This window comes from Microcebus murinus, chromosome 1, assembly GCF_040939455.1.
Source record: "Microcebus murinus isolate Inina chromosome 1, M.murinus_Inina_mat1.0, whole genome shotgun sequence".
NCBI lineage: Eukaryota > Metazoa > Chordata > Mammalia > Primates > Cheirogaleidae > Microcebus > Microcebus murinus.
Genome location: NC_134104.1, coordinates 91,106,293 through 91,128,468, shown reverse-complemented (window position 1 = coordinate 91,128,468; position 22,176 = coordinate 91,106,293). Strand labels below are relative to the sequence as shown.

Genomic DNA, 22,176 nt, shown 5'->3' with positions numbered 1-22,176 from the left:
CGTGACTAAACAAATAAATAAGCAAACAACACTGACAACAGACCTGGAGCCAGGGATTAATACCCAGAGTTGCTACAGTGTAAATGTACAGTTTGTAACCACAAAAAAGTTGCAAGACATACAAAAAAATAGGAAATTGTGACCCATACCTACAGAAACTGCCATAGAGAGGACACAGATATTGGACCTAGCAGATAAGGACTTCAAAGCAATTATTCTAAATAAGTTTAAAGAACTAAAGGAAACCATGCCTTAAAAATTGAAGGAGGGTATGATGACAGTGTTTCATCAAATAAAGGCTATCAATAAAGAGATAGAAAATTTTTTGAAGAAGAACCAAATGAGGCCCGGACCAGTGGCTGATACCTATAATCCTAGCATTAAGGTAGGCCGTTGCAGGAGGATTGCTTGAGCTCAGGAGTTTGAGACCAGCCTGAGCAGGAGTGAGACCCCGTCTCTACCAAAAAAAAAAAACCTAGAAAATATTAGCCAGGCATGGTGGCATGCCCTTGTAGTCCCAGCTACTCAGGAGGCTAAAACAGGAGAATCACTTGAGCCCAGGAGTTTGAGGTTGCAGTTAGCTACAATGATGCCACTGCACTCTACCCAGAGCAAGAGAGTGAGACTCTTTCTCAAACAAAACAAAACAAAACAAAACAAAAACCCAAATGGAACATCTAGAGTTGAAAGATACAGAAATTAAAAATTCACCAGATGGGCTCAACCCTAGGTTTTAACTGGAAGAAGGTAGAATCAGTGAACTTGAAGATAGATCACTAGAAAGTATATATTTTGAAGAATAGAGAGAAAAACTTCCAAAAAACTCAGCAAACTCTAAGTAGGATAAATGCGAAGAGATAACATGCCCAGTCACATCATGGGCAAAATGCTGAAAAACAAAGACAGTCATGAAATCAATAAGAGAAAAATGACTCATGTACAGGGGAACCAGATTAGATTAATAGCCAACTTCTCATCAGAAACACTGGAGGCCAGAAAGCAGTGGTATGAGATACTCAAAGTGCTAACTAGGATACACAGTTTAGAGTCAAAGATACAAATAGAAGGTAAGTATAAGAATGGGAAAAGATATACCATGTAACAGCAACATGGGAGCCACAGTGGCTATATTAATATCTGAGAAAATAGACTTTAAAACAGAAAATGTTACTAGAGATAAAAAGAGACATTTTATAATGAAAAGAGTGTTAATTCATTAGGAAGCTATAGCAATTATAAACATGTATGCATCTAACAACACAATTAAAATATTAGGTTTTTAACACATTAACTGCCAAAACAAACTCACTCTAGTTTTCTTTTCCTTTTTTTTTTTTTTTTTTTTGTGAGACAGAGTCTCACTCTATTGCCTGGGCTAGACTGCTGTGGCCTCAGCCTAGCTCACAGCAACATCAAACTCCTGGGCTCACTTGATCCTCCTCCCTCAGCCTCCTGAGTAGCTGGGACTACAGGCAGGTGCCACTGTGCTCAGCTAATTTTTTCTACTTTTAGTTGTTTGGCTAATTTCTTTCTATTTATAGTAGAGACAGGGTCTCACTCTTGCTCAGGCTGGTCTCGAACTCCTGAGCTCAAGCAATCCTCCTGCCTCAGCCTCCCAGGGTGCTAGGATTACAGGTGTGTGCCCAGCCAATTCACTCTAGTTTTGACCCGTGGGCCACATGAAGTATATATAAAATCTTTCTTGTTGATATTCTTATTGTTACAATTAATATTGACAATTTAATTCTAAAAACATATATTAAATGAATAGAAGTCAATAAATTTCATTTTTCTATTTATGTTTACCTTTAACTTACACATGAAGTTTTTATTCTATTTTCGTAATAAAACTCTGTGGCTCTAAGGAAAAATTTCTGATTTTTTTGTGTGGCAGTCAATGTGTTAAGTATGGAGTGTACAATTTCCTTAAGCACTAAGTTTGACAGTTGATATATCTGACATTTCACTTTGACACTTTTGTTTTGTTTTTCTATTGTGAAGGTACATCCTCATTCTTTTGGCTTGTAATTATCTTTCAATTTTTTTAGAGCAATTTTTGTGAAACCATGGATAAGTAAAAAATTCATGTTATTTTTGAATGTGAGTTCTGTCATGGAACCAATGCAGCACAGATGGCTAGAAATATTGATGAGGTATTTGGGAAGGATGTGGCTAATCAATGCACAATATGTTGATGGTTTGAAAAGTTCCGTTCTGGTGATTTTAATCTTAAAGATGAACCATGTGGGTAACCTGAGATCAAGGTGGATAAAGATGAGCTAAAGCTGTAGTGGAAGCAAATCCATCTCAACCTTTGCATGAATTAGCAGCAAGGTTTGACGTTATTATTCCAACAATATTGGACCATTTGAAACAAATTGGCAAGGTTAAGAAGCTGGATAGAACCATTTCTATACCTTATTGTTATGTGTGATGAAAAATGGATTATTTTTCACAATTGCGAGCATTTGGCTCAATGGTTGGATAAAGATGAAATGCCAAAACACAGTCCAAAACCGAATATTCATCAATAAAAGCAAATGGTGTCTATTTGGTGGTCCAGCACTGGTATTATGCACTACAGCTTCATGAAACCTAGTCGATCGATTACAGTGGATGTCTACAGCAACCAGTTGGATGAAATGATGGGATGCTTGCAATTAAGCAGTCAAGATTGGTCAATAGAGACAGGGCAATCCTCTTGCAAGACCACATTTGGCACAAACAACGCTGCTCAAACTATAGCAGCTGGACTTTGAAATTCTCTGTCATCCACCGTATTTACCAGATCTTGCACCAACTAGCTACCACTTCTTCCAGGCTTTGGACCACTTCTTACATGGAAAAATATTCAATTCTCAACGAGCTGTAGAAAATGCCATTCACGATTTCATCACCACTCACTCTCCAGGCTTCTTTGCTGCTGGCATAAGCAAGCCACCATTAAGATGCCAAAACTGTGTTGATAGTTTAGGCATATACTTTGATTAATTGTACTGCTTCTTGTTTGAGATGTAATAAACTAAACTATTGATTTGCAATCAGACATTTCATGTTCAATTTTCTAATACATAAAGAAACACTAACAGAATTAGAGGGAGAAATAGACTACTTAACAATTATAGTTGATTGTAGTATCTCACATTCAGTATTGGATAGAACAACCAGGCAATAGGCCAACATAGATATAGAAGACTTGTAGAACACTATGAACTAACTACACCTAGCAGACATCTATAGAACACCCTACCTAACAATACCTCAATACACATTCTTCTCAAGTACACACGCAACATTCTTCCAGATAGACCATATCCCAAACATAAGATAAGCTTCAATAAAGTTAAAAGAATTTAAAACATACAAAGCATGTCCTCTGACCACAACAAAGTGAAATTAGAAGTCAATTACTGAAAGAAATTTGAGATATCCCCAAATATGTGGATAATAAACAACATACTCCAAAACAGAAGAAATAACAAGGGAAAATGGAAAATACTGTGAGATGTATGAAAATGAATACATATCATGCCAAAATTTATGGGGTGCAATTAAAGAAATATTCAGAATATTTATCTTGATCGCTATAAACACGTACATTAAAAAGGAAGGATGATCTCAAATCAGTAAATACCTTCTACCTTAATAAATTGGAAAAAGAAGGGCAGACTAAAAGCAATAAGAAGGAAGGAAATAATAAAGACTAGAGCTGAAATTAATAAAACGGAGAACAGAAAACAATAGAGAAAATCAACAAAACCAAGAATTGGGTTTTGGAGTTTTGTTTATTTATTTGTTTTGAGACAGGGTCTTACTCTGTCGCCTAGGCTAGGGTGGCATGGTGTGATCATACCTCACTGCAACTAAGCTCCTAAGCTCAAGCAATCCTCCTGCCTCAAACTGCTAAGCTTAAGCGCCACCTCACCCTGCTAATTTTTTCTATTTTTAGTTGTTTGACTAATTTCTTTCTGTTTATAGTAGAGACAGGGTCTCACTCTTGCTCAGGCTGGTCTCGAACTCCTGAGCTCAAGCAATCCTCCTGCCTCGGCCTCCCAAAGTGCTAGGATTACAGGCGTGAGCCACCACGCCCAGCCTAATTGTACAGATTTATTCATATTTTCTATTTTTTTCTTGAGTCAGTTTCAGTAGATGGTATCTTCTAGGAATTAGTCTATTTCATTTCAATTATCTAATTTCTTCACATACAGTTGTTGATAGTATTCTTTAATACTAGAATTTAAGACTTCTTTTAAGAATTCTTAATAATTCTTTTTACTTCTGTAAGGTTGGTAATTATGCTCCCTCTTTCATTTCTGATTTTAGAAATTTGAGTCTCCTCTCTTTTTTTCTTGGTTGGTCGAGTTAAAATGTATCAATTTTTATTGTTCTTTTCAAAGAACCAAGTTTTAGGCTAGATGCAATGGCTCAAAACCTGTAATCACAGCAATTTGGGAGGCCAAGGCAGGAGGATCACTTGAGGGCAGGAGTTCAAGACCAGCCTAGGCAACAAAGTAAGACCTCATCTCTAAAAAAAATTTTTTTTTTAATTATCCAGGTGTGGTGGCATGCATCTATAGTCCCAGCTACTCAGGAGGCTGAGGCAGGAGGATCACTTGAGCCCAGGAGTTTGATGTTGCTATGAACTGGGCTGACACCACAGCACTCTAGCTCAGGCAATAGAGTGAAACTCTGTCTTGAAAAAAAAATCTGTAAAATTAATCCAATTGAATCCATAACTTAAAATCATTTTACAAAGGAAAGTGAGAGCTAGATGACTTCATTGGTGAAATTTATCAAACATTTCAAGGAAGAATTAATACCAATTCTTCACAAACTATTTCAAATAACACAAGGAGAGGAAATACATTCTAACTAATTCTATTTTTTATTATTTTTTATTTTTTATTTTTTTTGAGGTGCTATTAGATTGCATTTTTTTTTATTTTTTTATTTATTTATTTTTTTTGAGGTGCTATTACTAACTAATTCTATAAGGACAGTTACCCTGATGATCAAAACCAAAGATATCACAAGAAAAAAAAAAACTACAGACCAATAACCAGTATCAGTTATGAGTATAGAGGCAAAATTTCTCAACAAAACATTAGGAAATGGAATCCAACCACATATAAAAAGTATACACCATAACCAAGTGGGATTTGGTCCATGACTGCAAGGTTGGCTTATGTCCAAAAATCAATTAATGTAACATACCATCTCAATAGAATAAGAAATAAAACAATGTTTCCAGAATGTTTCATTCGAAAAGAAAAATAAGAAAAAAGTATAAGAAATAATTTAAAAATAAAAAAAAGAAATAAAACCACATGATAATCTCAATAGACACAGAAAAAGCACTTAACAAAATTCAATGCCCTTTCATAATAAAAAACAGTCAACAGACTAGGAATAGAATGGCACTTCCTCAACATGATAAAGGACATCCATAAAATCCTAGAGCCATCCTTACACTTAATAGTGAAAGACTGAAAGCTATACATCTAAGATTGGGAACAAGACATGGATGTCCAAACTCTCCTCTTCTATTCACCTTAGTCCTGAAGGTTCTAGCCAATGCAATCAGGTAAGAAAAAGAAATGAAAGGCATCTAGATTGAAAAGGAAGATGTAAATTGGCCAGGCATGGTGGCTCACACCTGTAATCCTAGCACTCTAGGAGGCCAAGGTGGGTGGATCATTTGAGCTCAGGAGTTTGAGACCAGCCTGAGCAAGAGTGATACCCCATCTCTACTAAAGAAATAGAAAGAAATTAGCTGGACAACTAAATATGTGTGTGTGTGTGTGTGTGTGTGTGTGTGTATATATATATATATATATATATATATATATATGTATGTATGTATTAAAATTAGCCAGGCATGGTGGCACATGCCTGTAGTCCCAGCTACTTGGGAGGCTGAAGTAGAAGGATCGCTTGAGCACAGGAGTTTGAGGTTGCTGTGAGCTAGGTTGACGTCACGGCACTGTAGCCTGGGCAACAGTGTGAGACTCTTGTCTCAAAAAAAAAAAAAAAAAGAAAGAAAGGAAAGGAAGGTATAAATCTATCTGTATTTTAAAATGGTATAATCTTGTATAGAGGAAATCCTAAAGAATCCACCTAATAAACAAGTTCTGCAAGTTTGCAGGACAGATCAATATACAAAAATCAATTGTATGTCTATATACTAGCATTGAATAATCAAAAATGAAATTAAGAAAACAATTCCATTTATAATAGCATTAAAAAGAATAAAATACTTAAGAATAAATTTAACAAAATAAGTGTAAAATGTATACTCTGAAAACTATAAAGCATTGAAAGAAATTAAAGAAGACTAAATAAATGAAAAGTCTTCCCATGTTCATGGATTGAATGTTAACATGACCAAACCTCACAAACTGATCTACAGATTCAATGCAATCACTATCAAAATCCCAGTTGGCTGCACCTAAGTGGACACATAGGAATTACATTTGTTGGGTATTGGGCAGGTGGGAGGGGGGAGGAGGGGGATGGGCATATACATACATAATGAGTGAGATGTGCACTGTCTGGGGGATGGTCACGCTTGAAGCTCAGACTTGTGAGGGGGGGCAAGGGCATTATACTCAACCTTAAAATCTGTACCCCCATAATATGCTGAAATTAAAAAAAAAATTCCAGCTGGCTTTTTGAAGAAATTGGTAAACTAATCCTACAATTCATATGGAAATATAAGAGATATAGAATAGCCAAAACAATCTTGAAAAAGAACAAAGTTGTAAGACTCACGCTTCCTTGTTTTAAAAATTACTAAAAGGTTATAGTAATGAAGACAGTGTGATTCTTATATTAATATAAAGACAGATATAGTTGAGTGCAGTGGCATGTCACTCATGCCTGTAATCCCAGCACTTTGGGAGGCTGGGGAAGGAGGATTTCTTGAGGCCAAGAATTCAAGACCAGCCTGAGGAAGGGTGAGACCCCATCTCTAAAATTACAGAAATTAGCCAAGTGTGGTGGTGTGTGCCTATAGTCCCAGCTACTCAGGAGCCTGAGGCAGGAGAATAGACATTCCTCCAGAAAGATATATAAATGATTAATAAAAACATAAAAAGATAGTTAATATCATTAGTCATTACAGAAATGCACATCAAAACCACAGTAAGATACCACTTCACAGCCACTAAGATGATTATAAAAAAGAAGATGGGAAATAATAAGTGTTGGCTAGGACATCAAGGAATTGAAACTTTCATACACTGCTTGTGGGGATGTAAAATGGAGCATCCACTTTGGAATACAGTTTGGCTTTCCCTCATGATGTTAAACATACAGTTACTATATGATTCAGCAATTTTACTCTTTGGTATACACCCAAGATAATTAAAAACATATGTCTATACAAAAACTTGTACATGAATGTTCATAGTAGCATTAATGTAGTATATCCATGCAATTGAATATTATTCATATGTGAATTATTATTCATATAAAGGAATGAAGTACTGACATATGATACAACATGGATGAACCTCGAAATTATTAAGCTAAATGAAAGAAGCCAAACACAAAAAAGTCCACATATTGTATGATTCCATTTATATGAAATGTCCAGAATAGGAAAATCCATAGCAACATAAAAATACTAGTGGTTGCTAGAGGTTGAGGAGAGTGGGCAGTAACTACTAATGATTAGTCAGTTTCTTTTTGGGGTGATAAAAATATTCTAGATTTAGAGGTGATAGTCACACAAATTTGTGGAGATACTAAAAACTATTGAATTGTACACTTTAAATGGGTGAGTTGTATGGCATGTGAATCATGTCTCAATAAAGCTGTTAAACAATTTAATTTCATGCTTTCCTTATGATCACAACTAAAAGTTCTCATCTTTCATACAAAAAGCTTATTTATATGATGGTATTAATGCAATTATCAATATTTACAGATTGTTGTAGATGACAAAGTAAGTAGCTAGGCTCCTCTGGAAACAATAGTCACCTTCAAAGCATGCTATCAGGCCAATGATGAAGGATTTTTCAAAGTGCTAAGGAATAAAGATTTTTTTAAAAAGTTCTCCATGCCTTACCATTCATTTCATTTTTTTTTTTTTTCAAATTTATTTTTACCATGGGAATGGGGGGAGTAGAGACGGGGGAGAGAGTGAGCTTACAATTCATTTCTCTATAATTTTTCACTCCCCATATGACATAAATTTCTTTTTTAGAGCATTATATAATCTTTCAGATTTGTCACAGCATAAATTTTCCATTAATCCAATTGAAATTTGACCATCTCGCTTTAAAAATAATTTATATATCATTAGCTAATTGATCTGTATTTAACATGCTGATGGAGGTCTCTAATTGCCAAAAATCCTGATCCCAAGATTTTCCATAATATATATTTTTTCTTTTTAGAGAAGGAGTCTATGTTGCCAGGCTGGCTTCTAACGGCTAGGCTCAAGGGATTCCTGCTGCTTCAGCCACCCGAGTAGCTAGGACTATACAGGTACGCACCACTGCGTCCCAGCTCAATGGTAATTTTTATGAAGAGCACAACCCAAGTTTGTAGCAGTCGGAGGATGTCATGCTAAGTGTCACACATAACTCTGATGAGTCAATGCCCCAAGCCTATCTTATCACCTTAAAGAATGCTATTTCACACCCACACAAATCAAGGCGGAAAAAAAAAAAGTAAAAAAAAAGAAAGAATGCTATTTCTTTGATTATCTCGACTCTTTTAGCTGATGTTGGAACCAGGATTGATGCAAAGCCTGGATGCATGCTACCTGTAATTGCAGCATAATTTTTTTTTTTTTTTTTTTTTTTTTTTTTTTTTTTTTTGAGACAGAGTCTCACTCTATTGCCGGGCTAGAGTGCCATGGCGTCAGCCTAGCTCACAGCAACCTCAATCTCCTGGGCTCAAGTGATTCTCCTGCCTCAGCCTCCCGAATAGCTGGGACTCCAAGCATGCGCCACCATGCCAGGCTAAATATATATATATATATATATTTTTTTTTTTCCTTTTAGTTGTCCAGCTAATTTCTTTATATTTTTTTGGTAGGGGGGTGGGTCTCACTCTTGCTCAGGCTGGTCTTGAACTTCTGAGCTCAAACTATCAGCCCACCTCGGCCTCCCAGAGTGCTAGGATTACAGGCATAAACCACCACGCCCAGCCCAGCATAAATAATGTGACAGAGCCAAGACCCCAAGGCAGTCAGAGACTAGATTTCAAGGACCGATGCTTTCTCATCTTTGGTTAGTCAGCTTTAATAGAACAGATGCTAATAAACTGAATTGATTGGATAGGTATTTATTGTGCACCTGGTCCATGCAATGGCGGTATACAAGGGCTTAGATATGGAGGCCGCGAAGGAAGAAAAGTCTGTCTTCCATCACATCTTCTAGTTGAGTTTCTTCCTTTATTACGTTAATTATCACATTTTTTACACATATTATTAAATTCTTTCCTTAAAGGAGGCTATGCTGAGCAGGTAACCAAATTATTGTTCCCAAAGAGGCACTGTATAATACAGATGATGTACGCAATTAGAAGTGAGAATTCATCAGAGAACAACGCCTAGATCAGGACGGAGCCCAGTCATTTCCAGGGTCCTCAGAAGCCCAGCCTGGATTCAGATTTCCCACCCCAACAGCTCCTAGGGAGCACGCTGGAGAGACAGACTCTCATCAGCGAGAAGGCTGGGCGCTCCTCAGTTAAGGAACCTCAAGTCCCAGAATCCCACGAGGACTCCAAATCCCAGAAACCTGCTCGCAAATCTATCCCGGTGCCAAGACGGCTGACGGCGGACGTGACCAAGTTGGGAAACTGGGGTGAGGTGCTGCAGCATCTGTGTCTACTGCTTTCGCTGAAGGGAAGGGGCTTCTTAATAAACTACAGCACGTGAGTGCTCTGTCACAGCTTCCACGAAAGGACTCCTCCCCGCCTGTTTGGTGAAGGTCGGCGTCTCCCATTCCCCTTTCCCCTTTCTCTGCCCCCGTGAGCATGGTTCAGCCCGGCATCGAGGCTCCTTGAGTTGGATGGATGGTTGCGCCCGCCCTACCCGGGAATGCGGGCCTGTGGAGCGAGCGAGGTGGGAGGCACCGAGGCGGGAGGCGTTCTGGGCCTGGGCGGCCGTAGAGGCGCGGCGCCTGGCGGCTGTGGGAGGAGCCGCGAGGTTCCGGCTTCTCCGGCTAGGCGACCCTTGGGTCGGCGCTGCGGGAGAGGAGGGCAGGTAGGCGAGCGGAGGGCCGCAGCTCGGACCAGCTCCGGCGGCGGAGTCCCCCACGGCGCCCGGGGCGCCCCCCGCACTCCCGGCCTCTAGCTTCGAGGCGGGGGAGTGAGGAGATGCCGACTCAGAGGGACAGCAGCACCATGTCCCACACGGTCGCAGGCGGCGGCAGCGGGGACCATTCTCACCAGGTCCGGGTGAAAGCCTACTACCGCGGGTGAGTGTCCCGGAGCAGCAGTAGGGTGGGAAGGGCGGGGAAAGGCTAGCTCGACCTGGCGTGGAGGAGGAGAGGGTGCGGGGCTGGGCGGGCGGCTCTGGGATTCGGGTGGGTGACGGAATGATCGGGGGAGGAGCAGCGAGGAAACGCGCGGGTCGGAGCACCCTCAGGTGTGGTGCGGGGCGCTGCGAGTCCGAGGGGCCAGAGTAGGGTCCGAGGGGGAGCCTTGGAATAGAGTAGGTTCACCTAGTGGAGGCGAGAGACTCGCCTATTGAGAGGTTTGCAAGGGCTTTTACATCATTAATTCTGGGTGTATGTGGGGTTGAGAGTCGAGAGTTCCAGGTGATGCCTCAGTTAACACAGTTTGCAAGGAGCTTAGAAATCCGGACTGCTTCAGTTAAGCTGGCCCTTTTGATTACCAGCAGGCCTGAAGCCTCCGGTTCTTTGAGGCAGGTTTACCTTCATCACCGTTGTGTTCACGAAGTGTATCTGGGCTGTGGTCAGACGGTCAGTATATTAGACATAGGAGTTATACTGAAGAGTAAAGTTGATGCGTTTTCAGGGCTGTGCGTTAGGTATTTATGTCTCGCCAAGATTAAGTTGCATATGTGTAAAATAAAATTTTGTGAACCCTTGTTTCAAGGACCATGCAGTAGGTTGAGGTATTGCAAGGTGAGAAGAGGACTAATCTAGGCACAGTTTTAAATTCTATGATCCTTAGTCATATATTGCCTGTTATAATTACTGTGGTTACCAGAAATAAACTAGTTCTGAGATCATCGAGTTAAAATCACTCTATCATCAGCGATGCAAAGTGCCCTCCTTCCTTTGAATTCAGTTTTGGTTTGAAAAAATTTTTTTTGAGATAATTATGTTTAGGGGCATTAGAAATATGAAATGTTAGAGTGAGTATAAAGGTTTGAGAATAAGGATTAACAGAAAACCCAACTGCTTTGGCCTGTCTTACTGCTTGTCCAAGTAAATTGCTTTAAAAAAAACCTCAAGCACTGCCAGGTTAAAACTGCAGTGCATACTTTTACATTCCTGTGAGGATCAACGAAGATAGCAAATTCTCAAACTGCCTCTCTTGTTTTGATTTTAAAGAAATATAAGCCCCTGAACGTCTTATTGATTTGATGTAAGGACTTAATAGTTTGTGTGCTGCCATGAGGCTCTGGCCTCTATTTCTTAGCTTAACTGTATTCAAGAGTAGTTAGTTTATAGGAGTTATATTGGACAGTATTATATCTGTGTTTTTATTTAAATACATGAAAATTGAGGGTTTGGTTTTCTTTTGTTTTTTGACACAGAGTCTTGCTCTGTTGCCCTGGGTAGAGTCCAATAGTGTCGTCATAGCTCACTGCAACCTCAAATTCCTGGGGTTAGGTGATCCTCTTGCCTCAGCCTCTGGAGTAGCTGAGACTACAGGCACGCACCATGACACCTGGCTAATTTTTCTATTTTTAATAGAGACGGGTCTTGCTCTCGCTCAGGCTGCTCCTCAAACTCCTGAGCTCAAGCAATCCTCCCACCTTGGCCGCCCAGAGCGCTAGGATTATAGGAATGAGCCACCACGGCCCCCCAAGGAGGTTTTGCTGTTAGAACAGTACTAAGAAATGTGTGGATTTTTTTTTAAAGTTTGTAGTTTTTACAAAAGTTGTTTTGACGTGAAGATGGTCAACTATGAACTTTGCAACATGAGAAAAGAGCTTCCTTTGCTTTTTTTTTTTTAAACCCTACCTGTAATTTGATGGATGAGCCATTTCACTTTAGAGTATGTTCCATTTTATAAAGTTGATAGTTCTTGAGTTGGTAGGTATGGCAAATATAGTAAGTGACTTTTTCTTAAAGATGTCTAATTAGTGACAATTTAACAAACTAGATTTAAAAATGTATACATGCATATGGTAGGAAAGTGCAGATTGTACAAAGTATAGAATAAAGTATCCCCATTCCATCCCCTCAACTTCTACACCTGACTACTGTTGACAGTTTATTTCTGGTTTTTCTAGAGTTCACATTTATTACTTTGAAAATTATACTTTTGTGATTTATCAACTTTAGATAGTATCTAGCTATCCTTTCACTGAAAGATGAGAAATTCAGTGCTTACTACCTTTTCCTTCCTAGAAAAATGCCATTCAGTTTTTGATAAACTATTATTTTTAGTTCTCTGAGGTACCTTTATGGCTTTTTTCTTCTTTTAGAATCCCATCCCCTGGAAATGGCTTTTAATATATACATTCATAATTTATTAAATTGAGATAGTCTCCAATGACTCTATGAAAGATGAAGAAATTAGTACTTTTCTTTTTTTTCCCCCATTTTTATTAGTTTGATAAATATAAGTAGTCTTGGATAGTAACTTAGAATCATTCTTAAGCTTCTCCTTTGGGAAGAAATCAAAGTCTGTTGTACTTTGGGAATATAGATGTCACATTTTCTTTGCTTATTGCTCCAATTATTAAAAAGAAGAGAATAACATACAGCTATTTTAATGTTTAACTAAAATTTTTCCAAGACATTCGAGTTAACATTGTGTCTTAAAACCTATGGAATTTTACTAAGGAAAGAATGAATAACTTCTTGCCCGTTATAGTGTTTTTTTTATTAAATGAAAGCCTCATTTAAAGACTACATCAGTACTCTTTAAATTATACCAATTTCTGTTCTCCGAAATTAGATCTGTTAAGGTTATGTGCTTATATAGTCTAAACTGATGGTTGTGATATTACGTAGTCAGCTGCTCATTAATATAGATGAAACTAAAATGAGTCACCAACAAGGATAGTTAATAAACAGGTTGGCTAACTAGAACACCTACCTGATTTTAAAATAGAAAGTCTTTTCTTTCTTCAAAGAAATGTAAGGACATTCTGCATTTGAAAAAGTTTTCTTCTCCCTCAGCTTTTCTGAATGGTGGTTAACACATAGCTTTTCCCCTGTCCTTTTCCAACAGTATTTTTTTCCTGTGAATGTTGAATCTTGTAATAAGCAGAATTTTTTAGTGAATAAATTGCCCTTCCCTTTCAAAGACATGTATAGCGTTCTTATTCTGTTAAATTTGATCTAAGTGAAAATGTGATGTCTCTCTAGATAGAACAGACATTTAATTTTATTTTTTTCTAGTTTTTAAGCAGGAGATTAATAGCACTGAGAATTTGATTTTGTTGGAGACCACCTGAGAATGCCTGTCTCATGGCGTGCACCCCTCTTTCCCTAACATGGGAGCTTTTCAGCGAGAGGCCTTCTGCAATCATTACCTAGTGGTGTTAGTTTGGAGGAAGAGAAACAGGTTTTGTTGGTTAGTGATAGATTGCCATTGTATTTGCTTATCCTTATATGAAGTTACTTGATATAATAGGATAGACTTTTAACAAGGCAATGTCTGAACTGCTCATTTCTTTATATTATATATGTAAGGGAAATTTTGCAAAAAGCTTGTAAAAATTCTTTTTAAACCACTGCTGTCAAGCAGCAATAACAATAGAGAGGATTCCTTCTGTGCACATCTAGAAATAAGAGATTAACTCTTTGCTTATTTGGAATGCATAACTAGTTCAGTGAAGAAGTATGTAGGATTTTTTTCACTGCGAACAAGTCTTGGCAAGACTTTTTTTTAAAAAGAATTGCAAAATTATGTTAGCAATATACTTTAGTAATCGTTCTGAGGAAATATAATAGTATCTTGAGTTGAGGGTTGGGGGAATGTTAATTGGTTGATCTTGGAGCTTCTGGCATGACACCTAACCTTAGGGCAGGTGATCCATATTTTGGCCAGAGAGAGAAAAATAGGACATGGTGGCTTGGTGCCCAGAAAGCCAAAAACCAAACGAAAAACTCCCCTTAGAAATTTGCATTAGATAATATAGAGAGCACTGGGGACTGAAACTGAAAAGTTAGAGGGAGAGGCTGGTGAGACCAGACCTGACCATGGGTAAACTAAAGATGTGAAGAAACAGGAAGCAAAGGAGAAAGAAGCAACTCTGTACGGAAAAATTCTCCCAGAGGTCCTTAGTTCATGATAGCTTTCTTTTTCTTAAATTTCAATGTATTTAGGGGGTACTAGTGCAGTTTTGTTGCATGGATATATTATATAGTGGTAAGGTCTGAGCTTTTAGGGTGCCTATCACCCAAATAGTGTACATTGTACCCAATAGGTAGTTTTTCATCTCTCACCTCCATCCCACCCTTCCACCTTTGGAGTCTTCATTTTCTGTTACTCCACTCTGTATGACCATTTGTGCACATAATTTAGCACCCACTTAAAGGTGAGAACATTCGGTATTTGATTTTCCATTCCTGAGTTACTTTATGTAGGATAATGGTCTCCAGTTCCATCTGAGTTGCTTCAAAAGACATAAAAATATGGAATGCTTCGTGCATTTGCTTGTCATCCTTGTACAAGGGCTATACTAATCTCGATATCATTCCAATTTTAATATATGTGCTGCCTAAGTGAGCCATGATTGCTTTCTAATACAACTACCACCCCTTCTTTTAAGGGGTAGTAACTTGAGTACCTTTTTTATGATTTAAATGAGCCTAATTAAAACATGAATTTTTCAAGTTCCAGTCTTGCCTAGGATTTCAAATATTGCTGGAGATTATTTAAACTCAGTTTAATAAATATTGTTGAACACTTATTGTAATCCAGACACATGGTGCTCTTGTAGGCACAGGGGATGTAGAAGTATGGTAGTCTCTTCCTTTGAGGAACTAAGAGACTTGTGGAGGAAAAGGCATATGAGAGTTACAATGTAAATGGTTAAATTTGAAGTGTGTATGTGTAAGGTACTTGCAGGGAGGGATATTGGGGAAGAATTTATGGTGAGAAAAGCCTTCCTAAAAGATGAAATATGTCTGAGGCTTTTAAAGGATAAATAGAAGTTTTCCTGGTGAATGAGGAGTTGGTGGTGAGTCATTCTAGGCATTGAACAACCACATTGTAAGTTTGGGGAATTAAGATCAGTTTGGTTGTTAGTGTCATATTCATTGCTTATTAGGATATAAAGTGTGAAGTGGGCACCAATGAGAAGTGAGGCTAAGAAAGTTCACAGGGGCTAGATTGTAAAGACCCTTGAATGTCATACTGCAGAGTTCAGACTTTTTCTCATTGGTGAAAGATTTAAATAAGAGTTTTGTGATCAGATTTACATTGTAAAAAGATGGCTCTTGAAACCAGTATGGGAGATGGATTGATAATGGGTGAGACTCATTTGGAGGTTTTTTAAATAGTCTAGGTGAGCAATTGTAAGGAGGTAGAAAGAGGGTAAGGATTCAATGAAGATTTTAGGAGGTAGTATTGACGTGAATTAGAGATTGAATGTCTGTGGGGGATAACTCATAGGTTTCTTGTTTGAGAGAGATTGGGGAATACAGAGGGGAATACAGAGGGAAGAGATTGTGGGAGAAGTTAACTCATTACTTGAAACAGTTAAGTAAATTTTGAGTTCTGGGTAATTATGAGGCATACAGGTGGAAATGTCCAAAATTAACTGATGAATCATTTATTGTATGCCTCTTCTACATTGCAAGCAGTGTGCATGACAGCTAACCCATGTAGGAATGTGACTGAGAATGATGATAGAAACAAAAATGCCACCGGTGGCCAAATTCAGATCACAAAGGCAAGGCACTAAAGCTAAATTTTAAAAATGCAGAAATACGTAAAATGGAAAGTTCCCTTGGTAGCCTCCCCTACTCTCTAGGGGCAGCTATTGTTAACAGTTTGGGATATTTTATATCATATCAATATGTCTATAAATATAGATATATATGCATTAGCACACACATAGACATACCCTTTTATTTTTCTAATAAATGGATTTATATTTCTACACATATTCTACATCTTGATTGTTTTCATTTATGGTCATCTTTCCATGCCAAAATAGACAGATAAGTAGATCTCCTTCTTTGTAGCTGGTACATAGTGCTCTATTATATTGTCATACCATAATATATTTAATATTTTTTCTAATGAACATTTAAAATTGTTTTCATTAAATCACTGTTTCAAATAATGTTGAAGGAACATCCTTATATTGAATATATATTCCTGCAAACATGGCAAGGTCTTACTGTGTCACCCAGGCTGCAGTGCAGTGGTCTAAATCATAGCTCACTATAACCTCGAACTGAACTCCTGAACTCAAGCTATCCTCCCACCTCAACCTACAGTCATGTGCCACCATGCCCAGCTAAATATGTTTTGTAGAGCAAGAGTCCTCCTGTGTTGCTCAGGCTGGTCTGGAAATCCTGTCCTCAAGCAATCCTCCCACCTTGGCTTCCCAAAGTGCTGGGATAACAAGCATGAGGCACTGCACCTGGCCTACATTCTTAAGAATAGTGTACTAGTGAAGCATTTTCTTTATGCTACCATTGCATGTTATCTGTCTTTTAAATTTTTGGCAATTGGATTGGTAAAAAATGGTAACTCTTTACAAGTATCTTTTTGTACATTATTGATAATTTGTATTTCCCCGGGATTGTCTATTCATAGGTTCTATTGTGTTATTTTCTTATTAATTTGTTGGGAGGACATTGACATTTTGTCTGTTAAGGTTGCCAGCATTTCCCCAATCTGTTGCTTATCTGGAGTTTTTCATTTTTATGTAACCAAATCTGTCCTTTTATTTTCCTTTATGGCTTTCCTTTATGGTTTGCTTTCTTAGGTAGATGTGTTTCTCATCTAAAAATATTCTATTTTTCTTCTATTATACAACTTTTTAAGTGATTATCTTATCAGTGAATTTGATATTTGGGGATTTAGCCATTTGTAGTGTACTGATAGAATATTTTTATTTTCAAAATTTATTCTAATACCATTACTGAAGAGGTCCTTTTACCACTGATTTTTTTTTTTTTTTTTTTTTTTTTTTTTTTGAGACAGAGTCTCACTGTATTGCCTGGGCTAGAGTGCCATAGCGTCAGCCTAGCTCACGGAATTGCTCATTTCATTAATTTTCTATTCCCAGATTTTCTTGGCTGTTCTTGTATATGTTCTCTGCCACCTGAATTCTGGAAGGTTTTTTATAGGTTAATTTTTAAAAATCCTATTGGTATTTTGATTTGGAATTGCATTGAGTTTATAGGTTAATTTGAGAACTGATAGTTTCATAATATTGAGCCTTGTCTTATACGGTATATTCTTATTTACTCATTTCTTTCATGTTTTTCAGTAAGGTTTTATAGCTCTTGTTCCAGAGGTCATGCACATTTCTGTTATGTTTATTCCTATGTATTTTATAATTTTGTTGTTTTTGAGAATGGGATCTTTTATTCTCATAGGCTTACTATATACTGTCTATTTTTATATGGTTAAACTGGCCACCTTATTAATAATTTTTTAGTTAACTATCTTAGAATTTATAGGTAGTAACAGTTTTGCCTCTTCTTTTCAATATCTTATTTCTTTTTCTTGTCTTAACCATTTGGCTGGGACTTGCCAGACAGTGTTGAATTGCAGCAGTGATCTTTTATCTCAATGAAATATAATCAACAGTGAGAAAAATTTCTGTAAACTAAAGAAAAAAGAAAGCTTTTAAAGAATTAGTTTTATTCAGAAGTTTTACTGAGGACTACAGATAGAGGTCTGTGGCTTGGGAGCATTTCTGTGAGACTGCTCGGGGACAGTGTTTCAGCTCTGTGCTTACATACAGGTGGTGGGGATCCAGTAAGTGTAAAATCACATCAGATTTGCTCAGAAGTTACGTCAAGCAGAATCACATCAGGATTTGGATATAAGAGTACATCTGGTTATAGATTACAGAGGCAGAATCACCAACCCACCTCAGACATTATCTTATGTGCAGGAAAAGGCAAGGACTAGGGTCTTATATCTTTTAAGGAATATAGTGACTCAGGCAAGAGACTGAGGAGCTGTGCGTTCTATTGCATTTTGTCTTCAAAGCATCTTTCCAGAGAGCTACAGGGTTGTTGCAGAGGCAGGGGCTTTGTGAAATTATGCTTGTTAGCAGAAATGAGCAAACATGGCTTCTTACATTTTCTATTTTGTTTTCATATTTCATAAAGTATCTTCAAAGATACCCAGTCTCCTTTTCTCCCTTTGGTGTATATTAAAAGAGAATAGACATATTAAGAGAGTAGAAACTGACTTTTATAATGTACTTAGATGTTTCAAGAACTGTGGTGTTTTGTACTTATTTTTATTTAATCCTCACAGTACTCAGAGGTAGATATCATTATCTCCATTTTAGGAGGATAACGTTGAGATTTAGTAAACCACTGTGTAAAGCTTGGTCTTGGAGGATGTGGTGAGTCACACCTGTAATCCCAGCACTTTGGGAGGCTGAGGTGGGAGGATCACTTGAGGGCAGGAGTTCTATACCAGCTTGGCCAACACAGTGATACCCTGTCTCTATAAAAAATTAAAAAATTAGTTGGGCATGGTGGTGAATGCCTACAGTCCTAGGTACTCTAGAAGCTGAGGTGAAAGGATTGTTTAAGCCCAGGAATTCCAGGCTGCTGGGAGCTATGATTGCCCTCCAGCCTGGGCAGTAGGCAAACCTTCAGACAGATTTCTCTTTTCTTGCTCTGTCTCTTTTTTTTTTTTTTTTTTTGAGACAGGGTCTCCCTTTGTTGCCCACACCAGAGTGCAGAGTGGCATCATCATAGCTCACTACAACCTCAAACTTCTGGGCTCAAGCAATCCTTCCACCTCAGCTGCCCGAGTAGCTGGGACTACAGGTACATGCCACCATGCCCAGCTAATATTTCTATTTTTTTTATAGAGATGGGGTCTCACTATTGCTCATGCTGGTCTCAAACTCCTGGCCTCAAGCCAGTCCTCCCACATTGGCCTCCGAAAAGTGCTAGGATCACAGGTGTGAGCTACCACACCCAGCCGTCTTTTCTCTTTTAGTGTATTGATAGGGATATATATATAACATTGCTTTTTTGCTTTATTGTCACATTCATATTTCACAGTTGTTATTTTTGAGTCTTTTCCATCCTGATTATTAAAAAATAAAAATTGCTTTGTAACTTTTAATAATTAATAATTTGAGGAGTGATATTAATACTTTGAGATTGTGACTATTCTGGGTGTGACTATTCTGTCCCCCCAAAACATTTTGCCCAGTGGTTTTACCATCCATGGATAATCCTGCCGAAACCAATTACTATATTGATTATTCAGATAAAAATGTTTTCTGAATAGACTACATTTAAGAGAAAAGCTTACATTGAGACAGCAGAAGGACTGAATGTGGTTCTTTTTTGAGGTTCTTTGTAAAAGTAATTCTTCCTAAGGAAAAGCTTTAAATTCTATATTTTAGAACATGGGAATATTGCATGCCTAAAGCAGTTTGTCTTCTGAAGCCCAAGAGCAAAATTAAAAATACTTTTTTTTCTTTTTTTTTAAATTCAGCTAAAACTATAAATTTCCCATTTTGGAAATCTTTGTGGTAAAGCAGACTATATTCTATTGAAGATCAATGGTAGCATAATTTATGCTAATGCTAAAATTAAACCAGAAAAAGTCATTTATGCATAATTTATGCATTTGGAATGTAATATCTTTATTTTGCAATTTCTTTTTAGCTTTGGTACTATAATAAGAATCTAGTGATTATAAAATGTTATGAACATGGTGCTTTCCCAATTACTTAGAGAAATGTTTATATAGAACTCCCTTGAATGCCTGGTGTCTGGAACTTAAGTAGTGGTAGTTAATAAAGCATAGCTCCTTCATTGAGTCTCTTAAGGATGTGTGTACTTACACTTTTTAAGGATTACACAAATGTTTTAGAAGTATTTCTCCTGATAAATATTTTTTAGTTCTGGAAAAATAAATAGGATTTCTGAAAAATCCTTGTTGTTTTCAGATATGCTTACATATATTTAATTTTAAGTCCGTGTGGACTTTGATAAAGAGGTCATATTTTGATGATAATTAATTTTCCCTTGCATTCAAAAGATATAATTTCATACTTGTTCTTTGCTGGAGAAATTGTATAGGAGCCTTTCCTTCTCTTCTAATTTCATTCCAAAATACATTCTCCCAACCCTTATACTCTCATACTAGTAACCTTGAGGGTATTTTGAAAGAAAGATTGCTTTAAGGCAACCAGGTTCTCTTTCATTGTCATTAGAAGAAGGAACTATTTTCTATTTTTATTTTCTTTTTAAAAAATAAAATTCAAAAATATTTATAATAATACTTTTATTTGTAAAATTTATTTTAAATTTGTTTTATATTTTATTTATTTAATTATAAAATAAATGTCACAGTAAAATACTTTTAGATGGTAGAAAAGTTAGTAATTCCTACCATTGCAAAGGGTCTGCACAGTACATTTTCCTTCCACCTGTAGTTTCTCCCCAATTCCCAATTCTACCACTCAGAGTTAACTACTTTTAAAATTCTGTTTTGTTTTATAGTATCTGTTGATCAATATGAAAGATAGGGAATTTAGCACTTTTACATTGTTTTTCTTGTGGTTACATTTATAACTTAAATAATGTACTTTTCCCTACTTCTATTTTTTTATTTTCTATTGTGAAAAACTATATAACATAAAATTTATCTTAACCATCTTTAAATGGATGCTTCAGTAGTGTTAACTAATATATTCACATTGTTGTGCAACCAATCTCCATAAATTTCTCATCTTACAAAACTAAAATTATATATTTATTGAACAGCTACTCCCCATTTCTTTCTGCCCCCCAGTCCCTGGCAACCACCATGCTACTTTCTGTTTCTATGAATTTGACTATTCTAGATATCTCATGTCAGTAGCATCAGACAGTCACTTTAAAACCACTTTAAATAGTCACTTTAAAACCAATTTTCAAAACTGTTAATTCCTTTGGAGAAAGGTAAAAATGAATGTGAGAGACCTAGAAATCATGCCATGCAAAGAATGATTAATAGACTCATGGGTGGTTAATCTGTGGAAGTCAGGGCCAAGGGAGATGACTTGACCCACGGACCATCTTTTGGATGAAGTTAGATTTTTCGGGAAGGGGAGATCTGGAAATAGCAAAGGGGATGGATTTCAGTTAAATACAAGGTAGAAGCTTTTCAATAACAGAGTGGAATGCTTGCCAAAGGAGTAAGCTTCTGATAACATTAATGCAGAAGTGTAATTATCATCTGTTAGAGCAGTTAGGATGGGCTTCCTGAGTGAGGGGAGATTGAATTGAGGCTTCTCACAAATCTGATATTTTTATTTTTAAGTCATTATTTAATATTGATATTTTGATTTTTACTTTAGAGAGACAGTTTACTGGAAGCAATACATGTAAATGCACACACAAAATAGCCAAAGTCCATCAAATTTTCAGGCATTCAATAATATGTAGAGCATTATTATTTTTAATTATTTTCCAACTTAAAACTCCTTTTCTTTTTCAGGGATATCATGATAACACATTTTGAACCTTCCATCTCCTTCGAGGGCCTTTGCAATGAGGTCCGAGACATGTGTTCTTTTGACAATGAACAGCTTTTTACCATGAAATGGATAGATGAGGAAGGTGAGTGATAAAGAGAAGTCTGCCTGTGTAAGCATTTGATTTAAAATCTTATTGTCATTTGTTTTAAAACAATAAGAGTCCTAATAAATTTAAGGGGGGAAGATATATTAGAAATTTGATGCCATTATGAATTTTTATTTAAGTATTTAAATAGAATACTGAAGAAGTATAATCTTTGTTTTGCCCTTTTTACCCCAAAATGAAGTGAAATTAACTTATTTTTGGCAGTAAGGTA

General features: G+C 37.0%; 1 protein-coding gene and 1 non-coding gene across 2 annotated transcripts in view; one reads left to right on the top strand and one right to left on the bottom strand.

Moving 5' to 3' along the window:
• Positions 1-10,119: 10,119 nt before the first annotated feature.
• Positions 10,120-22,176, top strand: part of PRKCI (protein kinase C iota) — a 67,927-nt gene continuing 55,870 nt past the window's right edge. Inside the window, exons 1-2 of the mRNA XM_012779274.2 lie at positions 10,120-10,433; positions 21,820-21,941. Of these exons, the coding sequence (XP_012634728.1) occupies positions 10,333-10,433; positions 21,820-21,941 (223 nt within the window). The 5' untranslated portion in view covers positions 10,120-10,332. The remainder of the gene's footprint in view (positions 10,434-21,819; positions 21,942-22,176) is intronic.
• On the bottom strand, positions 14,796-14,897 carry LOC142875069 (U6 spliceosomal RNA). Its single transcript, XR_012922616.1, has one exon. It is a non-coding gene; the product is annotated as a U6 spliceosomal RNA (small nuclear RNA).